This window comes from Bactrocera dorsalis, chromosome 1 (genome assembly GCF_023373825.1).
Source record: "Bactrocera dorsalis isolate Fly_Bdor chromosome 1, ASM2337382v1, whole genome shotgun sequence".
Lineage (NCBI taxonomy): Eukaryota > Metazoa > Arthropoda > Insecta > Diptera > Tephritidae > Bactrocera > Bactrocera dorsalis.
In genome coordinates, this window is record NC_064303.1 from 102,665,444 (window position 1) to 102,688,487 (window position 23,044).

General features: G+C 34.8%; 2 protein-coding genes and 1 non-coding gene across 5 annotated transcripts; 2 read left to right on the forward strand and 1 right to left on the reverse strand.

Annotated features, from left to right (window-relative positions):
- Positions 1–515: 515 nt before the first annotated feature.
- On the forward strand, positions 516–7,799 carry LOC105231256 (sodium- and chloride-dependent glycine transporter 1). 3 transcript variants are annotated; one of them, XM_049446729.1, is made up of 11 exons: positions 516–752; positions 1,109–1,393; positions 3,491–3,622; positions 3,681–3,844; positions 4,920–4,981; positions 5,049–5,172; positions 5,247–5,580; positions 5,663–5,814; positions 5,875–6,003; positions 6,832–7,032; positions 7,092–7,799. In XM_049446729.1, the coding sequence occupies exons 2-11, from the start codon at positions 1,159–1,161 to the stop codon at positions 7,404–7,406; spliced, it is 1,848 nt and encodes a 615-aa protein (XP_049302686.1). In that variant the 5' UTR covers positions 516–752; positions 1,109–1,158; the 3' UTR covers positions 7,407–7,799. The 3 variants fall into 3 exon arrangements, with proteins under 3 accessions (XP_049302686.1, XP_049302685.1, XP_049302687.1); XM_049446728.1 differs by having other exon boundaries at positions 516–1,393; XM_049446730.1 differs by lacking the exon at positions 1,109–1,393 and having other exon boundaries at positions 517–752.
- Trnay-gua (transfer RNA tyrosine (anticodon GUA)) lies at positions 3,136–3,339 on the forward strand. Its single transcript has 2 exons — positions 3,136–3,172; positions 3,304–3,339. It is a non-coding gene; the product is annotated as a tRNA-Tyr (tRNA).
- Positions 7,590–15,057, reverse strand: LOC105231174 (sodium- and chloride-dependent neutral and basic amino acid transporter B(0+)). Its single transcript, XM_011212330.4, has 11 exons — positions 14,683–15,057; positions 14,063–14,552; positions 10,929–11,057; positions 10,662–10,831; positions 10,453–10,556; positions 10,239–10,380; positions 9,829–10,156; positions 9,605–9,768; positions 9,367–9,495; positions 8,268–8,474; positions 7,590–8,134 (listed from the first exon to the last, which is right to left on the reverse strand). Exons 2-11 carry the CDS (start codon positions 14,223–14,225, stop codon positions 7,850–7,852), a joined length of 1,821 nt encoding a protein of 606 aa, XP_011210632.2. The 5' UTR covers positions 14,226–14,552; positions 14,683–15,057; the 3' UTR covers positions 7,590–7,849.
- Between the last annotated feature and the right edge of the window lie 7,987 nt (positions 15,058–23,044).

The window sequence follows — 23,044 nt, forward strand, 5'->3', positions numbered from 1 at the left end:
AAAACGTTTATTCTCTTTCCTTGCATTAGACTGCTGGCATAATTTTAAATAAATCAGCAACACGTGTGCACACATTTACACATATTTATGTAGCTCCACTTAAATATCTACACATCTATATACCATACATATTGTACATATGCACATATATGCCACAGTTAATGCTTAATTTCAAGCGCAATTTCAAACGATCTCAATTTAGTTTTTGTAGGTGTTAAATCTTTCGTCTCGGCACATTCATTGCTAAATTCACTTAAGTAGTGCGACAGAGCGCCTTCGCGGTCAAAGAAATCACACAGCATGTGTGAATGTGTGTGCATGTGCTACATGAAATGTTGCGACGTCACCACCAAGCTTCCCATCAACTCGCCGCGCCATTTGTGTAAGTGTCATTTTAATGGCAATAAAATCTCAAAAAGCACACACACACACTCAAGCAGCAGTGTGGGAGCGTATGATGATTAGTATTTAGAAAATTGGCTGCTATAAAAAGCAAAAGCGGGCAGACAGATGGGCAAGTGTTTAGAAAAAAATACGCAAATTCGCTGTTGAGTTTATGGACGTACGCTATAAACTGCAGCGCCAAAGAGATTTTGAGTCAGTTATCGATGGACGGCGCACGTGTGTGGTACTCAAGTGATCGTTAGCGTTAAGTGCAGTGATGGCGCAAGTGATAAGAGCAAGCAATTTAGAGTTGTGAGGGTTATTGAGTGGTGCTAAAATATTGGTCCTTGCGCGTATTCCTTTTAAAAGTAATTATTTTTGTGTAATAAGTGTAGAGATATAACAATAAAAAAGTTGAGTAGCGATAAATAAATGCTGTGGGATACAAAATTAATATTACTCATACGCACTGCTGAACAATTCATGTGCAAATAATGTGCAAATATTATGCATATATAGTATTATAAATAAAAAGAAGCAGCTGTGATATAAGTAACGGATTGTTTTATAATGAATTTTATCAAACGATTTTAGAAAGTTATGTAAAGTTGTTAGTGTCGGTTGCTAAATCTTGATGTATAAATGAAAATAACATTCAAAAGCACTGCCAATATTAAGAACAAGTTTTAAGAACGTATATTTTTCTTTTTCTAATTGTGTTAAGCGCTTGTCCAGTTAACTTTTTCAACAACTAAGTGCAAAAAATCAACCAAAATGTTCAGTCGCAGCAATTCGCATCCTGGCAATGGGCCAGCCGATGCTTACACACAGGTGCCTACGAATATCACGTCAGCCAAGTCCATAAACGCTGGTACAAGAACCGCCGCGCGTGATGCGAATCGCGGTCAATGGGCCTCAAAAACAGAGTTTATGTTATCCTGTATCGGCTATGCGGTGGGCATTGGCAATGTGTGGCGTTTTCCATATCTCTGCTATCGCAGCGGTGGCGGTAAGTACGAGTATGCGCATAGAATTGAATAAATTAAAAAAAAATTTAATAAAAAAAATTAAAAAAATAAAATAAAATAAAATTAAAAATAATAAAAAGAAAACAAGAAAAATGTTAACTTTATTATAAAATTCAACGCAGACGCATTTATTATAGCATAACAGGTATAAAAAGCCTTTATTTATAATTTTGGGGGTTAGTTTCTATGGTAGCTATATGCTATAGCGATCCGATCTGAAATATATATTCTTAGATTATAGCACTATCTTTCAAAATAATTTATGCCAAATTTCATGAAGTTTCGTTGTCAAATAACAAAGTTTTCCATACAAGGACTTGATTTTGATCGATCAGTTTGTATGACAGCTGTATGATATAGTAGTCCGATCTATTAAATTTCTCAGCATATTTTAGCGTTATCTTAGACAATTTTTTTGTATTGAATTTAGTGAAGATATCTCATCAAATGAAAAAATTTTCCATACAAGGAACTGATTCCGATCGTTCAGTTTGTATGGCAGCTATATGCTATAAAGGTCCAACCAAAGCAATTTCCCTGCAGAACACATTAATAGTTTAGAAAATAGCTCATGTCAAATTTTATGAAAATGTCCCGTTAAATAAAAAAGTTTTCCCTACAAAGACCTGATTCCGATCGTTCAGTTTGTATAGCAGCTATAAGTTATAATGGTGCTATGTAAACAATATGTTCGAAAATTGTAGCACTGTCTTTAACAATAATTTGTGCCAAATTTCCAGAAAATATTCCGTTACATAAAAAAGTTTTCCCTACAAAGACCTGATTCCGATCGTTCAGTTTGTATGGCAGCTATAGGCTAGGATGGTCCGTTATCGGCGGTTCCGACAAATGTTTAGCTCCTTGATAAGAAAAGTACGTGTACTAAATTTCAGGTCGATATCTCAAAAACTTAGGGAATAATTTGCGTATATAGAGAGAAAGACGGATATGGTTAAACCGACTCAGCTAGTCATGCTAATCATTTACATATGTATACATTAGTATATATTATACGGGTTTCTTATATGCAAACCTCATAAACCCCGTTTACCATAAAACATATACTTAACTACTATGTTTAAGCCGTTCTCGATTTATTATCATAACAATTTGATTAATATTTTTTATCTATTTTTTCTTGTAGCGCAGATTAGCACTACCTTTAGACTAGTGTTCATTATAAAATTGCTTACAATTGTTAATTTAGTTTTTTATTTATGCAAATACAGCAATCACAGTAGCAACGAGCAGTTCACACAGCTGCACACACACACACACACGCGCAGACATGCAGACGCTGAAATACGCTGACGTACGCTGCAAGAATACTAAATTGCTTCGCACCATAATTGCAGTAATTTTTCTATTTATTCTTGCTTACATTTATTCCGCTAGGTTTTTGCTCAGTCGCTGTTTGTTTTTATGCGCTTTTATACAATTCTTTGTCTGTTGCTTTCGTCAAATTCACATGGCAAGCTATTTTTAGTTTAGACGCAAATAAATATGCAAAAGCGTGCTGCAGCGACACACACATACTGGCATGGACAAACGAATACACATGCACACACATACATGCACATGTGGTGGGTGGTGGGGGCATTCGTTGTACTTTTTGTGTATGGAATTGCTTCCTTCTTGGCATTTGTGGTGTGCGCGCGCGCTGATTTTCGCTGGGCGCACCTACAGCGGCCTAAGCGTGCTATTTTCCAGCCGGTAAGCAACGCCTTCGATAGCTCAGTTGGTAGAGCGGTGGACTGTAGAAGTTCAGTTGTTAAATAGAGTGGCGGTGCTGTGGAATAATCGATCCCAATGATGAACATCATCAAGGTATTGGGTTAATTGATAAAACGCTTCGCATTGCCATTTTCTACTGCAATCTTGATATGTTGAAATCCATAGGTCGCTGGTTCAAATCCGGCTCGAAGGAGGCTCAATTATTTTTTTCCTTAACACTTACTACTTTTCATTTTTACTTGTTGCTTTTTGCGATTTTATGCTTTACAATTTGAAGTCATGCATTTTTCTACTTTCTATCATTTCTTTCTTTTTGCTTTCCAATTTCGGTCGTGTTTTTTTAGGCGCTTTTTTGGTGCCTTATCTGTTGATGTTATTCCTTTGCGGCATTCCATTATTTTTCATGGAGATTGTGATGGGACAATTTTCGAGCGTTGGCTGTATTGGTGTCTTCCGCTTGGCACCGTTATTTAAAGGTTAGTTAAAATTAAAAGATATTTCTGAAATTATTTTACGTTTTTTCTGCACTTTCAGGCGCTGGCTTCGCTATAGTGATTGTCAACATTATTTGTACCTGCTACTACTCGGTGATCATCGCCTATCCAATTATGTTTTTAAGTAAATTGTTTTCTTTAAAATTGCCTTGGATTGATTGTCAGAATGCGTGGAACACAGATCATTGTGTGGAGGTTATGGATGTAAGTGAAAAGAAGTCAATACGAAGATTCACAAATGCGCTGGGGCACAGATATTTGGTTATTGGGCGAAATCAAACTACAAACACGTCCACTTTCTATGATATATATGATTCTTTCTTGATCTGGTACACAATTCTATCCCCAATGAACATATTAGTACAAAATTTGCCACAAATATTGCTTTTTTGGGATGCCATCTCCCGTCTAAAAAATGTCAAAACCGGACAATAACTGTTCCAGCCCCCCATCTTCCAAATATGGGGCATCCGGTGCCTGGCAACAAAAACTATCGGTCATACTGTAAGATATGTTATCGAAATACGTAAAAAGTCCTTTACTGCTATGCTTGTATGTCAACAATAGATTGAATCGAGTCAATACGGAGAGTATTGGTTTTGGTCCTTGCAAGTTGTAAGCGTATAATATGTTTAGTTACAGCCAAACTGAGACCTTCCTCACTAATAATGTATATATAATATTTGCCAATTTAATGAACACCGAAAGCGTACGAATCCCATTGTCCGTTTATAATGGATATTTCAGAAGATCTCTGATAAGTAGTCAATTATCATTCAGCTGAATAAATATATGTTTTTTCTATATTTTATGTCATAACTTCATTCCTGCATTTCCTGCGGTCCACCAGCGCCGCGGCCGAACTCAATTTAGAAGGCAACCCGCTCGCTGTTTCGTTACCAGGCGCTCAGAAATACCAGGCAGCCGTGGGCGTAAATTTTCTTGTCAATATTTTGCATCCTGTTCCTGACCTTATACTGTAATCCTGCATTTAAATTTTTACGTCCGGTCCACCCGCGTCTCAGAAACATTCAATTTAGTAGACAAACCGCTGGTTCGCTACCAGCACATACTTTCTTTATTCCTAAGTATTTTATTCCCAATTCTTTCTGTTCCGTATCAGATTTAAATTTAAGTCATTTTGGATGACATAATATTTTCAGGACCATTTTTTTTAGGTTGTGTTTGGAAATAAAAAAAGTGTAATCAGCAATGCCAATCAAATTATTTGTATACCTTAAACATTTCTTTAAATCCTTCCTTCTTTTAATCCCTTCAGTTAGCGCAGCGCAACTTCACACATCACACTGGGTTTCGCACGCCAGCCGATGAGTTCTTTCAGTGGGTATTAATGTTAATTGCTGGCACATCCCTACAAACTCACTTTCAATACATATTTTATTTACAGTTTCGAAATATTGAAAATATCTGGAAGCATTGAGGAACTAGGCGACTTGGTATGGCCGCTGTTTTATTGCTTGATCTTTGTGTGGCTCTCGGTGTATGTCTGCATCATACGCGGCATAAAAACGGTGGGCATTTTTCGCTACTTCATATTTTTTAATTAATATTTTTATAATTTATATACATACTTATATTCCGCCAGGTCGGCAAAGTGGTTTACTTCACCGCAAGTTTTCCCTTTTTCATACTCTTCGTATTATTTATACGCGGCGTAACGCTACCTGGCGCCTGGAAAGGTATTTTGTTCTACATCAAACCGGAATGGTCACGATTGTTGGATCTAAAAGTTTGGGCCGACGCTGCAATACAGATATTCTTCTCGTTGGGTCCGGGTTGGGGTGGCATTGTGAATATGGCTAGTTTTAATAATTTTCGCAACAATGCCAGAGGCGATGCATTCGTTATACCGATTGTGAATTGTGCGACTAGCATTTTTGCGGGATTCGTGGTTTTCTCCGTATTGGGTTTCCTCTCACGTAAGTGCACAAAAATCAAACTTCCTTCGCTACATATTTTTTAGTATTTTACCTATTCTTCTTAATGCTTTTGTCCTAACAGACCAATCCGGCATACCAGTGGCCACGGTGGCAACATCTGGTCCCGGCCTGGCATTCGTAACATATCCACAGGCCATCGCCATGCTGCCAATGCCACATTTGTGGGCTGCGCTCTTCTTCTTGATGCTCTTCCTTCTAGGTTTGGATAGTGTGGTAAGTGTTGGCTGAAACTATGAAAATTTGTACATATTTCCTAATAAAATATGTTTGCAGTTTGTTCAAATCGAGGCGATTATATCGTCGATCATCGATGAAATACCAAAGCTGCGACAACATAAGGCTCTTGTTACATTGGGATCGGTTATAATCATGTTTTTAATGTCAATAATTATGGTGACAAGGGTAAGCAAGTAACAAAAACTATATTGCTTGATTATAGACTCAGATTTTTTAACATTTTAAATGCTCTGAAGATGGATTGTTGAGATGGTGTTGTGTTTGTTTATGTTTTGCGGTCAGTTACTTGTTGGATGTACTTTTTCGTAAAACTTTGTGTTCAGATGTAATGAGCTGGGTAGTATTTAGAGCTCAACCAGCCGTTATAGGAAGGATTGAGGGGCCGTTTGTGTAGAAGTTACAAATGTAGTCTGCTCTCAGTACATGCATAACCTCAAACTCTTTCTGGTACTCATTCCATAGTTGTTTTGTGATATCATCTCAGAGTAATAAATTTATTTGTAAGCCTAGAAACGATAGCTTGGATATGTAGTGCCATAACTTGCATGGTCTACAACGTTCCTCATTTTGTTGAACTCTCAGAAATACTGAGCTGGGAAGTATTTATATTTCAATATTGTCATTATAGAAGAGCTTGATAGGCATTTGATGAAAGAGGAGTTTGTGATTATTACTTTTAGTATATAAAATTCTTTGATAACTTCTTTATTCATAATCCTAAAAGCTCTCAGGAACTCAGTCTATCAGTGCGAGACAGCATCTTGATATTATAAATTTATTTCTAAGTCCAGAAACGGTCATATCGATAATACTATATTTTTGGATCATTAAGTCTACATCTTCCTCCAATATGGCTGACAACTCCCACTAATCTCGAGTATAATTTTAATTGCAATTTACCATAAACAAATGTATATTCTCGGCGGTTTTAGCTTGCCACATGAAAAAAAACCCTCTTTAAAGAATTCTAAACCGTATATTTTCCCTTTCCAGGGCGGCATATTCATACTTCAACTGTTTGATTGGTATTCTGCATCGATTTCGGTAATACTCATATGCATCTCGGAAGTGGTTATGGTCGCCTGGATCTATGGCGTGGACAATTTTATTGCCGATATTTACTTTATGATCGGCAAGCGACCGGGAATCGTTTGGAAATATTGTTGGACGTACGTCACGCCAGTCATATTGATTGTGAGCACAGACAAATTATCGAAATTTTTTATTAATATTTGACGCGCTTTCCTTAACAGGGCATGTTCTTCACTAGCATCATATTTAATCGCGACATAACCTACAATGGTATTATATACCCACGTTGGGCCATAGCACTCGGTTGGCTGAGTTGCGCCATCTCCATTGCATGCATTCCAGCATATATGATTTATGCATTAGTGCGAAGCCAGGGCACGCTCGTGAAGACTGTGCGCAGGCAATTACAAGCCGTTGATTGGACGCCGGCGAACGAGGAGTATCGCCTTGAGTACGAGGAGTATCAGCGTTCACGTAAATTAACCAGTGAACTGCATAAGAGCAGAGTGGAGTCGATGGCTAAAGCGCGAGTGTGACGTCACAAAATGTGCGTAGACATTTACCTCATATATAAGATATATGTATGTAAAGCGCTGTAATGATTATGTAGCAGAATTTGTTTAGGTATTAGCATATGTGTATATTATCTATATTTACAAAAACAACAAGAAATTACAAATAATTTGTATAAGAAAAATATAATATAAGCATTTATTAATAAAAAAAAAGAATTATGAATATTATAAATTCATCTTTGGCTTAGAGAAAACGTAAAAATATGAGTTCAAATTCGTATTGATTTCGTTACAACAATAAAAAACTGCTATATCTGTAAATTAATACGTGTATACTCGTACATATACAGTTTGGCCTTGTCTACAAATCACAATTTAATATCTTCAATAGTAAATATATACATATATATATACATTTTATATGATTACACAACCAACACACGTAGATCAGCATGATTAACTCATTATGGCACAACTTCATCTTCCATCTGGCTCAACTGATGCGTAATATCCATATTGCCCATGGCCTCCTCGTAACGTTGACGCTCCTCCATTTCAAGCGGATACCAATCCAAGGGACGACAGCAGCGGCGAAAACGCATTTTGAATGGACCCGATGTTTGCAGGAGTACATAGATCATGTAGCCGGGTAAATAGAGCCACGGTAAAACGATGAGGAAAATCGCAGCTATGTGAACCACAATTGAGGCGACACTGTGCTCGTAGAACGCAGCGATCACCGAAATTAACTGTAATTGAAAGGTTTTAGTTGTAAGGCAAACTTTTTCAATATTTCAATAATGAAATCCATGAAGTTGTTTAGTAATATGAGCGCATTGATATTGGAAAGTGAAGCTGTATAGTATATGTAAGTCAACTCACTAGCAGTATGATGAGGCAAATCGGCGCAACAAACCGCAACATATTCACTTTCCACGTGGAGAAACGTTGACCCAGCATAAATTCTATATCGCGTTGAAAGCGTATACGACCGTAAATCCACAGCACGACCAGAAGCAGAAACAGATTCAGTGTGGTTTGCGTAAATAATGAATCCATTGACATGGCACTGAAGAAAACGACACCGTGCTGCAATTGTAAAGGGAAGAAACATATGTAGGTCACATGATTGTAGTAGTAACGCATTATGTGTGCTGTGTGGTATTATATTCGTATCATATTCGATTGCATTAGAATAAGTTAGGTCATGGTTAGATCAGGTAAATGTGCTAATTTTTCCTAAGGCCACGAATAATTCAACTTGGGCAGCAAAAGACGCATGTTCGTTGTGGTACTTAGTGCTCATAAGTACTGATCACAGTATGGCAACCTAGGTGCTTCAATCTTAGGGTGACGAAAACTGGGCAGTCATGTAGAAAGCATTATTTTTTGTTTCCATATACCATGTTTTCATCACATCACAATGCAGCATATTTTATTGCATGACATCACATCGCAATACAATATATAAAATATGGTAATATAAACATGTGGCAGTTCAGCTTCTTACATCATATTACACTATCTCATGATATCGTTACATCACATCACATTATTTCATATTGCATAACAGCACATCGCAATATAATATAAAAAATATGGTAATATAAACATACAAGTTTAATATTTAACATCATATCATCACATCACATCACGTCACTACATCACATCATACCATAAAAATCATGCAGCAGTTGTAATTCTCTCATCGCGTCAATTATCATCAGATTATATCGTTTGTCATCACATCATATAGTCACGTCATACCATCACATCACATCATATCTTAAGCTAATATCCAGTTTTTTTATTCATTATTTATACCTTAGCATCATCCATAATAATTGGCCACAAAAAAAATTATAAAAAAATTTAATTGCCATGTGTAATCCATTTCAGAATCCTACAGCAGATTTCTCATTCAGTTAGTGTTTAAAGATTTTCCAATAACAAGTTTCTTTATAAAATTAATTAAACTTACGTTGGAGCACGTGTACAAAGACAAAACGGCTAGTATACCAATGATGCCTAAAGTGACTTCTGTTCTTCGCGCACGCAGTATTTCGAATTCATCGAATATGCTTTGAAAAACAGAGAATAAGCACGTGATCTACAGGAAAGGAATCAAGAATTGATTATACGAATAGTATATAAAAGTATATAGAGCTTTAAGTAGCGCTATACTAATAAATTAAAAATAGCTTAAAATATTTCTTTACCATCGTAATCAGCGCCATAAGTGCGAGCATGCCAAAGAAAATCATTGACCAGAGATTTGGCCAACTCATCGTGGTCATCACGCTGCCACTTGATAAATACAAAGCCCAGTGATGATTCACATACACATACAAATTGTCTACCTCATCGTAATGTTCGATGATAGCTGTTAAAAAATGCGTTTTATAAATATAATTATCAATTTAAGAATTTTTGTAATACTCACATTGAAAATAGCCCTGAATTATATGCGTTAAAATGCCGTAAGCCATAAAAATGCACATTTGTCCTATACAAATAAGCCAACTGAAATTCATAATATTGGTTTTGAAGCGATTAAAGCTAGCCAAGGCAATAATAGAACCCCAACCGGGACCGAAAGCAGACACGATAAACAACAGTGTATTTGGTATGCCTTCGGCCAATTCACGCGGAGTTGCTATGAAATAACTGAATATATATTTGAAATCGAGTGATAGCAGCAGAAAACGTATCACAGAGATGACCAGCAAAGCCAGTGATGCCCAAATGGTGTAACGTAGAAATTTACTCATCTGTAGATAGAAAAGAAAATGGAGAGAGTAATAGAAATGCATATATTAAGTTATGAGCGCTTAAAAATAATGCTATACGTACCAATTCGGTATTGTAGAAGCGATAAAAGACGGCAGCGACAATGCCCCAGCTAAGCATTGTGCAAAGGAGCAGCTCCCACGAAAACATAAAAGGACTGTTATACTCATAGTTGTCCATAATATCGTCACCACCGAAAATCGAGCTGCATTTTGGTGTTTTAATAATATTTGTCAGTTGGAAGTGTGAAAGAGTATTGCACTTGGCGCTAACTTACTTGAAAAATAACACAGACGGCACTTCATAGCCAATATATTTATAGGAGTCGTTGGTTTTTGCCATGCTGGCATTAATTTCCACCATATCCTTAAGTTTGCAGGACTATTGCCATATTTTTTCATATTTTTTTGTTATTTTTTTTAATTTTTTTTAAATAAAATTTAATATGTTAAAATATATACATTTAGATTCAGTTATTATATTTACATGTTCAACTTCCACTTCGGTGCTGTTTATGAACCATTTTTCCATGCCCTCACAGCTCCAAGGTATCGTAGGGCGCATGGAGTGAAAGAAATAGAGTAACGGCACCGCAGCGAACATACTGTAGTAGGTGAGCACAGCCAAATTGACGCCCAAACTTATATAACCCAAGCCTTAAAGTAGAAAAATTTGCTTAAAATTTTTTTCCAATATACTCACTGAGGTTTTTAATATTAAATATTCTTTTTTACTATATGAAAATTTGTATACCCTTGAAAATTGGTGATATACGAAACACCGATATAAAACCACTGCTGGAAAACTGTCCCATAAATGACTGAATCACCATGATTGGCACCACAAAAAGAAACATACAGACGATGTAAGGTATAACCGCACCTGTGAAAGATATTTTAAATGTATTTAAAATGCAACGTGTTATTTAATTTAGTAATTATATTATATTATAATTAAAAATAAAAACATTAATCAATTAAATCTCGCTTCAAATTCGTTGCCATCTGATTCGGCATTGCTTCTTTAATATACGGCGGTAGTAATTACTACTTGATTGCAATTAATTAAATTCGTAATAATGTGTCTGTAGACCTACGTTTGAACGCTTTAAAATAGCAGAGAGTGAGAGTGAGAAAGAGAGAGGTGAAGCTTTTTTATGTGTAGTTAAACTCACTTTTATATCCTGAACATAGAGAAAGCCATTGGAAGATTATACCTACGTAGTGAGATCATTGGACTAGGTATTACCCATAATAAAACGGATACTGTTTTTCACAAGAAAAGCAAAAAATACCTTGATTTAATCCTTCCTCACACCGCTGTATAACAATTTATCTATCTCTCTCGGCAAAATATCTAGGGCTTGAAATAGATACCAAACTGAATTGGAAAATAAACATCAAAAAAAAAACGAATTCTGCACCTGCAAAAGAATACTTAGCACGAACTGGGGCCTTAAATCAAATTACATGTTGTCTTGTTGTTGTATATAGCCGTCTTGTAGAGCACTGGTTTAGGGGTCAGCATTGTGAGGATTCTAGATACAAACTACACAATAAAGCGATGGGGGCCAATGGATTGCCGGGTGAACTATTCAAATACGGCAGCAAAAAACTGATAAGGAGCATGCATCAGCTTCTTTATAGAATATGATCGCACAAGCTTTCGCGCGACGATTGCAATTTAAGTGAAAGATTAATACCTACTGTCAATAAACTGGCTGGACCTTGTCAGTGTTGCTTTAGGCCTGGAAAATCAACAACTGATCTGCGCAAATTTTGAAAAAGACCCGTGAAAGGAGCATCGGTGCACACCAACTCTTCGTCGACTTCAAAGCCGCTTTTGACAGCACGAAAAAGAGCTGCCTGTACGAGATATACGACGACATGGACATGGTTCAGCAAATTAAGAGACAGCGGCTACTCTGGCAAGGTGATGTTGTCCGAATGGATGAAAATACTTCGACTCTACGTATCCGCCGGAGGAAATAGAGGAAGAGGAACACCTCAACTTCCTTGGAAAAACCAGCTGCAGAGGGTTTGGCTATATTTGGAATCTCCAATTGGCTTCAAACAGCGAAAAGAAAGAACGACTGTCGCGCTCTTGTAAACTCGGCTATAACCGCGTACGCGGTGTCTACGCCAATAAAGAAGAAAAATAGTATATATAGACTTACAGTTAATATAAAGGGTCTTTGGCCTTTTGGAGATCATGTGCTAGAAATATATAACTATATTTGTGCTGGTTGCAAGCTAGAAGGTAATACGGAAGCGGTGTTCCACTTTCACTGTGAATGTCTAGCTCTAACACAAGCCCTACACATAATACTTGAAAAACATTTAGCAAAAAGCATTGAATGATTATAAGTACTTTCGTTGAGAGCTCATGGTTTGAGCGCTGCGAAGAAACGCAGTAGCAAGACTATAGAGTTTCTATGATAATGCATCAAAATGGCAAATCCAGTATTAATTCAGCACATGCTGGCTCCGCTTCTACCTACTTACACCTTGAAAAGGACCATATAATCTTATATTAAGTTTACCACGTAGTTTGAGGAGTATTTTTATAAATGATCAAGGGGACGAGTTGAGTGAATTTATCCTGCATTTTCGCATACTAATCTCTCAGTTTATCAATTTTTTATTTGAAAAAATATCTTTACAAGATTATACGTGGATGATCTCGCAAGGCAACGCTACATTGTCTGCACACATTGTTCAGATCGGACAATTATAGCATATGGCGGCCATACCAACAGATCGATCAAATAATTCTGCCGCTACAACAACAGCAACAGATCAAAATCTAGAAAAAGGATATTTTTATAACCTTTAGTGCTATAAGAAATGCAACCGTGAAGACTGCTATAGCTTCGGTGCAGCTCAGATTCAATTTTTTTTATTTTCAATAAATATAAATGAGCAGATAACCATCTTCAGCCTTCAATATAAAAATATATATAATATATTTTTAACCATACATTTCAGCACCTACTGTAAGTTTATATCAAAATAAATTAAGCTTATCACTTTGTCAAAGGTTATTGTGCAGTTATTTATTGACATGTATATATATATATATATGAATTCAAATAAATTAGAGGCGTAAACATATTCAGTTAGACAGCGCTTATCACTAAAAAGCATTAGTAAAGGTCTATTGCGAAAAGCATTGGCATTCAAGTACATAAATATATATACTATATGCTGTTCGAAAAAATAATAATATAATGCAATAAATTGAAAATTAAGCTACGAATTAATATTTTTATTAATTGTTATTATTTAATTAATATTTATATAATTTTTAATTGAGTTTTAAGAAAAGCGCAAATTAATAGTTGTGCTATGGTGAGTTTCGCCTTTTCAAATTTATTTTCAACTTTCGATAAGAATTTCTTTTGATAAAGAATTTATTTATTATTTTATTAACAGTTTTGCGTATTTTTTCATAATCTGGCAAAAAATTTAGTTCGGTTTATTTTTTTTAGTTTAAAGCACTTAATTTTACAGCAATGTTGCTTCATTTTACCATATGTGTACGCTCTAATTATAGTGTGCATTATGGATTCGAAGTATACATTTTGTGATCATAAATATTTTTAAGAAAAATTTACTGTTAAATTTAATTCATGCCACCTCCGATAACCACTTTTACTACGCGGTCAATTAAAATAACTTTGTAAACAAATTTTGACTAAATATAATGACTAACGCGTGCTTCAAAGCCAATTATCACCTGTTGTATATATCTACATATATTTAGCACACATACAAAAACATTCACTACAGCACACCCAAATATTTACATACATATGTATATACAGCAACACTTTGACACACTCGAATGACAAATATATAAATAAAGATGACGCTGTGTTGACTTACCGCCCATGTGTTGGTAGATGAACCAGCCCATCGATATCACATCCATGCGGAAGCCCAAACTAATGCAGGTGTAAACGAAATCACTTGGCGCCGCCCAATAGCCGCGTGTCAGGTCGGGTTTGTGTGGCCTGCGACCACTATCATACGAGGACTCGTAAACCATTTTCAACGCAAAGAATTTTTTTTATCACTTTCACTTTTTAATTTTTTTTTTCAAAATTTCTTTTTTGTAATGCAATTGATTTACAGTCGCAAATTGAAAAGTTGTAAACAAGGCGGTTTTGTTGGTTTTGTCAGTGCGTATGTTAGACGACGCGTTGATCCGTGCAAGTGTATAGTATGCAAACGAGTCGACGGCAAGCGCATCGACACTGAAATGAGTGCCAAGTTTATGCCACACTAAATGTTTGCCTGCCGTCGTACATTAATTACATCAATGCGATAATAGAAACCACGAAATTCACTTAAATACCGTTGTATATAAGAAATACTATATACGAATATGTAAAAGTTATAAAAGTATGAGCAATATTTTAATTAAAACGTGAGCAACAACAGCGGCTAAATGAATAGAAAACCACACTAAATTAATACTCGGATGCTCAGTGTCATTTACTTGCCTTTATCATGAACACACAAATCTGTATATATAGCATTTATACTAAACATACTCGTACATATGTGCTGGTATGTATGCATGTATCGGTGAAATATAATTTTGCAACTCATATAATATTTAACCGTGCAACAAACTATATTTCTCCTGCTGTGTCGTTGTTGTTGCTATTATTACTATTACTATTTTTGTTTTTGTTTTTATATATATTTTTTTGTTTGTTTGCTGTGCTCTTGTTTTGCTTTTGATAATCGTTGATTCTAGTTGTACTTCAATGCTGACTTTTTCGTGTGTTTCGGCTTGCAAAGCTCGCGCCGATCTGTGCGCTTTCCGTAGATAATCGTACGTTGTAATTAGTAGCAACAGCTCCGGTGCATTACTGAGCCGCGCCGTCGATCATTCTCATCATCGCATTAAACAAGCATACATACATACAGTTATTATTATTGTCTTATTTGTGTATGTATGTGTGCACTATTTATATATGAATACTATGCAATATAATTGTTGCTTTTGTTTTCTTCCTATTGTCGTTGGCGGCGAATAAGCGATAACACTGAGCGCATGCAATTTTTCGAAATACCGCCGTTGCCTGTGAACTTCGTTGATTTATCAACGAAAATTGCAATGCTTTGTATGTATGTACATATGTAATAATATAGTGCTGTAGGCATATGAAGTTCAAGGTGTTTACGTAAGTATGTATGATGTCCATGCATTCGGTACTCAATGTATAGAAAACCAAACAAAAAACAAGTAAGTAGGAACTAAGTTCGGGTGCAACCGAGCATTTTACTATACTCTTGCAACTTGCAAGAATCAAACAGATGAATAACTTAAGATGTAAAACATCAACCGGAGGATCAGGATCTAAGCAATTTTATATATACCCTATCTCATGTCGACTACATACTAAAAAATGTTCCCTGGGTTTCATTGGGCTACATATCTCACATACAATCACCAATTCAATCCATTTTGGATACACAGAAATACGGAGAAGTCAGAAGTCAACTATACATGTATATTGTGCGAAATCTGATACTTCAAAAATCTCAAGCATTTTCCAATGTAAATGTTATGCCTATATGGGTTTTATATGATAGTCTTCTAAGACTTTCTTCTTTTTTCAAAAGTCTCTCTGTAAGAGAGGTCATACTTTCTTATCGATGTTGTCTTCTTTATTGTTTCTAATTCTGTAAGTTTATTTCAAACTAAGGTACTATCCGATAAGAAAGATTGAGAGAGGGCCAATTTTCGTTTTTTTTTTTAAACAGGCAGCAGACTAACATTAAAGGGAGCGAAGAGCGAGCTGAGGAGAGCAACTCTTGAAAATTTATACATAAATATTTAAGGCATCTAAATCCATCAGATCTGGAAAGACTATTTGTCAAAAAGAATTATCACGCAAAAACTTACGGTTATGGACCAAATGTTCGAATTCAAAAATTTTGGACTCCTAGTAAATAGAGAAATATCTGGAAATGCTCCCACATCCAATTTCAATACCCTCACTTAGGATAAAGAATCATTTTGACGATTTTATCCTCAAAAACCGCCTATGCAGCGGCGGCGGATGCACCAAAAAATTGCGTAGAGGGTAGCTTACTCAAAGGGACAAAATTGGGAACACGGATGCGGGACGTACTCACGGGTCGGAAACAGGAACAGGTTCGAAACTCCAACCGGAAGTCGAAAACCGGAAATGGATGTGTATTTAACCGGGAACGGGCGATTAGTTGACCGGAAGTGGAATTATATACTTCCGGTCTGAAACCCCAACCGGGAGCCATAAACAGAAAACGGATGTATAGTTGACCGAAAGTGAAATCCAACCGGAAGTCATATACCGGAAACGGGTGTGAAATTTTTCTCGTAACATCCGGACAGGAAATGAAACTACGGTACGAGTCAACCGGATGTTAGAATCCTGAAATAATAACTATATCCGTTATTACACTTCCGGTCGGTGACCTGTTCCTGTTTCCGGTCCGTGAGTATGCCCCACATCCGTGTTCTCAATTTGACCACTTTGCGTGGGCAACCCAACACGCAAATTTTTGGTTCATCCGCCGCCGCTGCGGGAAAAATTGCATTCAATTTGGTGACAAAATCTCAAATTTCTACCAGGCGACCAGGATCATGTAGCAAGCAGCCGCCGAATACAAAAATACTTATAACTTCTAAACTACTGGTTGTAGAGAAAATATAAAAATGCAGAAATTTGTAGAATCGCATGGGGCATATTTGTATTAAAGAAATTTAAATTTTGGATTTACACAGAATTTTATAAAATTAAAAATGTGTCCAAAATTTCCGGTTTTTGAAGACAAAATCGCCAAAATTATTCTTTCTCCTAAGTGAGGGCGTTGAAATGGGGTGTGGAAGGATTTCCAGGTATTTCTCTATTTGTTCCCAGATCAAAACTTTTAAATTCGAACATTTCGTCCAGTTTTAGGTGATACTTATAACCATTATGTGAACAAAACTATAATACTCTGTAGAAACTGGTTGTAAGAGTATAAAAAAACAGAATACTGGAGTATATCTGAGTGTTCACTGTCACATTTTGAAAATAGTAACAATGTAATGACGCGCAGAGCAATTCTACTCGATTTGCATCTCTACGTGTGCTCGCATATCATAAAGGTAGAATGCGGTGAAACAATAACAATAACCGAATAGAAGAAATTCTGGTATAGAACTAGGTATTAATTGTCCAAATAAAACCAAAACTGGACGAAAAAATAACTAATCCTAAACAGATCGGATTAATTTCATTCTATGCCGTCTTGTCCTAAATTCGCAAATTAATCAGAGTAATAGTTTTGTAGATACAACCTTGAAAAGTTGCGCGCTCGTGTTGAGCTATGCACTGGGACAAAAAAGCACCGGGTAATTATAGTTAATTTGGGTAAGTGATATTTTAAAAAAATTTTTTGCTTCATTTTGGACCAATATAAGGAAATTGAGATCTTGTAATGATCGTTGAAAATCAGATCAGTTTTTTAGCAGCGGAAAAATAGTCTGCGTACAAAGTAGTTTAGAACATAAAAATTTCACATTTTACATACATATGTACATACCCCTTTGTGGAATTATGTCAGTAAGTGTGCTTTCGTTTTGTAATGCAGCCATTTACAGTAAGGCCTTATGAATAATGAATTTGCGCATCAAATATGGATTATCAGATGAAACCATTTAATTATAATGCAGTTGTTCGCATATCTAATATAAATGATGGAACATATGTATGTATGTGTACGAGAGTATTCAGCTTTAATTATAAATTAATCTACAGAAATTAAATGTATATATTTATCACTACGGTTGAGCGGAGTAAAGGGCAGATGTGTTTTGAGTTTAAGACTAGAGCACACTTATGTTAGTATGTGTATAAATGCAAAACTTCTGCTGAGTACAAACCGAGTTACGTAAACTCATTACAGCGTAATTTCAAAATCATCCGATTAATTTGCAATTCCATTTCGTTTTAAGAGCATACCAATACAATGGCATAATGCATAGAAAGATCGGAAATGCCACTTAAGTACAACTGACGTCTCTAACAGTGGATGAATCATTTAACCAGGTAATCGCAACACATACGCTATCTGCGGACATATTCACTTTTCACAATTTTGGTCTTTATTGGTTCCTATGAAAAGTTATATACAGAACAGGCAAATTCATGATGATCGGAAAAATTTTGTTTGGAGAATAAGGCGGATAAACGGAACAGTGGTTGTAACTCATAAACTATTTTTCAAAATTTGCAACTATGTCTACCCCTTAATGATATAAAAAATATTTTGCTTTTTCATATCATATCATCATATATAATTGCATCAGAAGACCGGAAATGTTCAAATTATATACCGTAAAAGTATTGCAAATCTGCAAAAGATAGAGAACGGATAGAAAAATATGTTAAGTTATGGGTGATTAAGGAATAATATAATCCTCTATCAACAAAATAGGTATAATACGACAGCTACGGTACAATAAAGATACAATTTACATAGAAACCGGAATGCATCATCAATAATATCACTTCCGAGTCTTCTGAGGAATTTTCTAAGGAAAGATTGAGTCAGAGTAATTGGTACTAATAATAAATGACATAAGAAATGATGGTATATATCAAAGCTGATAGATTAGAACAGCTGAGATTTTATTTATTGCCCAAAAAATATATACATACATATATCGCATCTAACATTATTGTGGTAAATGAAAAAAATCCACCGAAAGCACATTAATGTGTAGCTTAAGTTTGGTGAAATTACTTGATGCAAACCGCAGCTCCGATTGGATTTGAGAGACCTCGTCAAGTGGTACGATTAAATTGCAATTTCCATTGCTTATCATGAACATTCCTAAATTATTTTTACCAAATATTTAATTATGCAAACAGTATTATATATTTATTATCGCAAGTACTTTGAATGACGAAGTAAAACGATACTTATTTGAATGCCAAGTGCATGAGAGGCTGAATGATTACTCGACATTGTTTATTTACTCAAATGCATAGCAGTGAGTGCTTTTATTTGAGTATGTACAATAATTATGTGAAACTCACGTACATACATATTTTAAATAATTTGCATACGATTACAGATATATACATATGTATGTAAAAGATAGGGAAATAAAATTTACATTGAAATGAGAGCGACATTAGCAACAGAGTGCAGAGAAAACACATATAAAATTAATATGTATATATGTACGCATGTAATATAATTAATACAATATATGTATTATAGAACATCACTGATCCCTCACTTTAATAATTTGCATGTTGATTATAATTACAATTGTTGTTATTGCACATTTTTTCGGTAAACTGATAAGCATTTAAAAAACGGTGAATGCTCAATGCATCAGCATCGAACAAAATTTACTGTTTTGAACTTTTGTGAGGTTATTTTCGAAGAGTAACAGTAAAACTCCTTAAGTACCTACCACTTAAATACCAAATCTATCTAAATAACTAGTATTTTTTGGTTTAGTACTCGCATTGAAACACTTAAGCAGACTCCTTTAAGTACCCAGCCCGCCTAGGTACCTCAAAATGTTTGAGATTTTTCGTAAAGCAATTTACTGGGTTTCACTGTAGGCATACAAAAATGTGTTTTTAGCGTCTTTTTTGCATTTTCTGACGAAACACACCATAGTAAAGTATATATTTCTAGATTTCTGAGATTTCAACAAGCATAAAACATATTGACTTTTTAAAAACTTCTGTTATTTTCACGTAAGAATTTGGATTAAAAATGGCTTGTTCGATTTAAGTCGAAATAAGGTTACCTATTTAATATTTTAAATAATAGAAAAATACCGTGAGTTTGGGACATAAAAAGGCAAGTTTACAAAAAATTTCGTGAAATAAGTTTTTTTACAAAATAAAAATAAAAAACTTAAAAGCTCGGTTATTTAAAATTTTCCCATAAATTTTGAGGTTTTATGAAAACAAAATTTATGCAAAAGCTATAAAAAATATTTTTTTTTTACAAAATAAAAGTAAAAAACCTAAAATCTTGGATATTTGAATTTTCACATAAATTTTGGGCTTATGTGAAAAAAAACATTAAACAAAAGTTATAGATATTTTCATTACCTACAATATTGCCCCAAACCTTTTTTCTATAGAACCCGTAGTTTTGCGGAAAATCGAGCTAAATTCGATCACTCCGCTACCCTTCGCGACCTTAGATCGCCGTAAATTAATCTTTCGTTTCCAAAAAGTTTCACCCTCCTACGATATTTTTCGGTTTCAAAAATTATTTATCGTGGTCTATTACTGCAATTTTTTGCGGATGTTGCCGGAGAAGCCATTTTTGATTTCAATAATTCATTAGTCTTTGCGCCCATACTAGTGAATATGCGAGGAACTTAACATCTGGTTCAATCCTAACATACTTACTCCTTACTTGCTTTGTTTTTAATTGCATTAATTCGTGTCTACGCACTATTTTGTTGGCAAACAGAACAAACATCACAAACAAATTGTGAAAACAACTGAAAACATTAAGCTTACCGTATAAAAAACAAAAACGTAGCATCAGCAGTCATTTAAGCCGGCCACACATGGAAACTATTCATTTAAATTAGTGGTAATTTATAGCAAAAAACAATTAAAAAAAATAATTAATAAAAAAAGAAAAGTAAAATTAATTTTGATTTGTAAAAATGAAAAAAATCTTAAAAATATACGATCTGATCAAAAACTACCCGGACTTGACTCCTGCGTTTCATCCATCTACCTCAGTTTATGACTATTACATGGAAAACGTTGAAGAAACAACGTTTTATATGAGCATGGTTGGAATCAGACAGATAGTAGTGGATATTAATATCTGATATGGATCAACTCAAGCCTTTTTGGTTAATGTTTTGGATATGAAGGGTGTCCGGTTCGAATTTGATGGGGATGTATGTCCAATATTATAATGTTAGATCCACAATAGACGCCAGACTTTTAAGCTCCACTACGTGTCTAGCCGGAATTTTTGGTATCATACATATAATGATTCTTAATTGGCTTAGACATCTCTTACGAGATTATAGATACATACATATAATTACAGAAAATTAATGTGCTTAATGAGTGACTGACTAATAGACTAATAACAGTTTTTTGTAAATTAAATTATTACACTGAACTACAAATTAATACTTGCTTTATTAATGAAATGTTCATTATAAGCCTTTCGGCTGTTTATAACCATTACTGATGAATGTAGAAAGGGATATTATGAAGAATTTGAAAATTATTAAAATAAAGCAATAATGTAACATAAACTGTTTCATTATTGATTTATGAATGAGCTGACTTCACAAGTTCTCGAAAGGTATCCTTACACTCAAGGACTTCTTTTAAAAGCCATTAGCCGTTCGAAACTTTCTTTAAGCTTGTATATGCTCTCTTATATCGGTTAAACTCAAGAAAGCTTTCCTACATGCGACATATGTATGTATATAAATATGTATGTACATATAAACCTTAAATTGTGGAGACAAACCTAACAAGCGCTAAGTAGATATGTATACCCTTAGATATAAGCACTAAGCTGTTGGATGCACCGCCAGTACCAAATTTGTTCAAATTGGACTTTTTTAAATTAATTTTTTTAAAGAACACACGAAAAATTAAGCAACAGCGATCATTTAACGATCCTTTAAATTTATTTTTAAATGCTTATCTGCTCTCTGCTATGAGCGACAAAATATTATCAAGAGTCAAATTTGCAATGGCACATTGAGTTCTTGTGAATTGTATTATTATGATAATACAAAGTCAATGCATTCTTAAATGCGCTCAGAGGGCATTGGACAACTTTTGTTGTTATTCTGGGAAGTAATGAATCAAAATACCTGTTTTTGTGCTAATACATACATACACATATAAGCACGAACTAAAAAATAATAATAAAATATGCTCAAGACTCAATTATCGCGTGTTGTCAGTGAATTTGTTCACAGTAATGTTTGTAGTGTGTGTACAATATATGCCTACATACATACTTGTATATATGTATGTATGTAGATTGGTTCAGTTTGTGCGACAGAATAACTATCGGTGAACGTGACGTTGGTCGACTTCATAACCGTATTTTCAAATTATAAGAAAATTTATTTGAAAAACAATAATTAAATTTAAATTTCACTGTTGTTGTCTGTCATATAAAACTTGGTGATTACCAGGAAATTTGATGACCAATAAACTTGATAAGACAACGTGATGAGTATAAACACATTTTTAAGACTAATGACTATACTATGCACTCAGGATCAAATTTAAGTGAGTTCACTTAAACTGTGACCGCAAGCCGATCTATAAAAACTTCTTTTCCTAGTTTGTTAGCACCTTTTTTTATGTTCGTGTGATGTTCGATCTCCATATGCCAAGTATTTTCTGGTTAGACTTACGAAGCGAAAAGTGTATTTTGCCCTTTTTCTTCATACAAAAGATCTTAAAAATTGCAAAATTACCAATTTTTTTAATAAAAACAAGTCATATTTTCTAACGTGTAGGTCCATCCCATGTGACACTCACTGATGGTTGGTCGAGTTCCACAATTTTCCGCTGGCATAGTGGGAAAGTTACTAATGCCCCTTTACCAATGTGGTTCTTCTGGCCTAGATAACTAAATGTGAGATTGTTTTCTAACTAAGATAAAAAATATTAAAATAATAAAAATTATATAGTTTTTTATGATTTTTATTGACATTTAGAAAAAGTAAAATAATTAAAAAACTTAAAAAATCTTCGAATTACAGAATGAAGGAGTGGAAAATGCCAAAAAAAATCAACCTTCCTGGTTGACATGTTTCCAATCCTTGTAGTGCTCTAACAC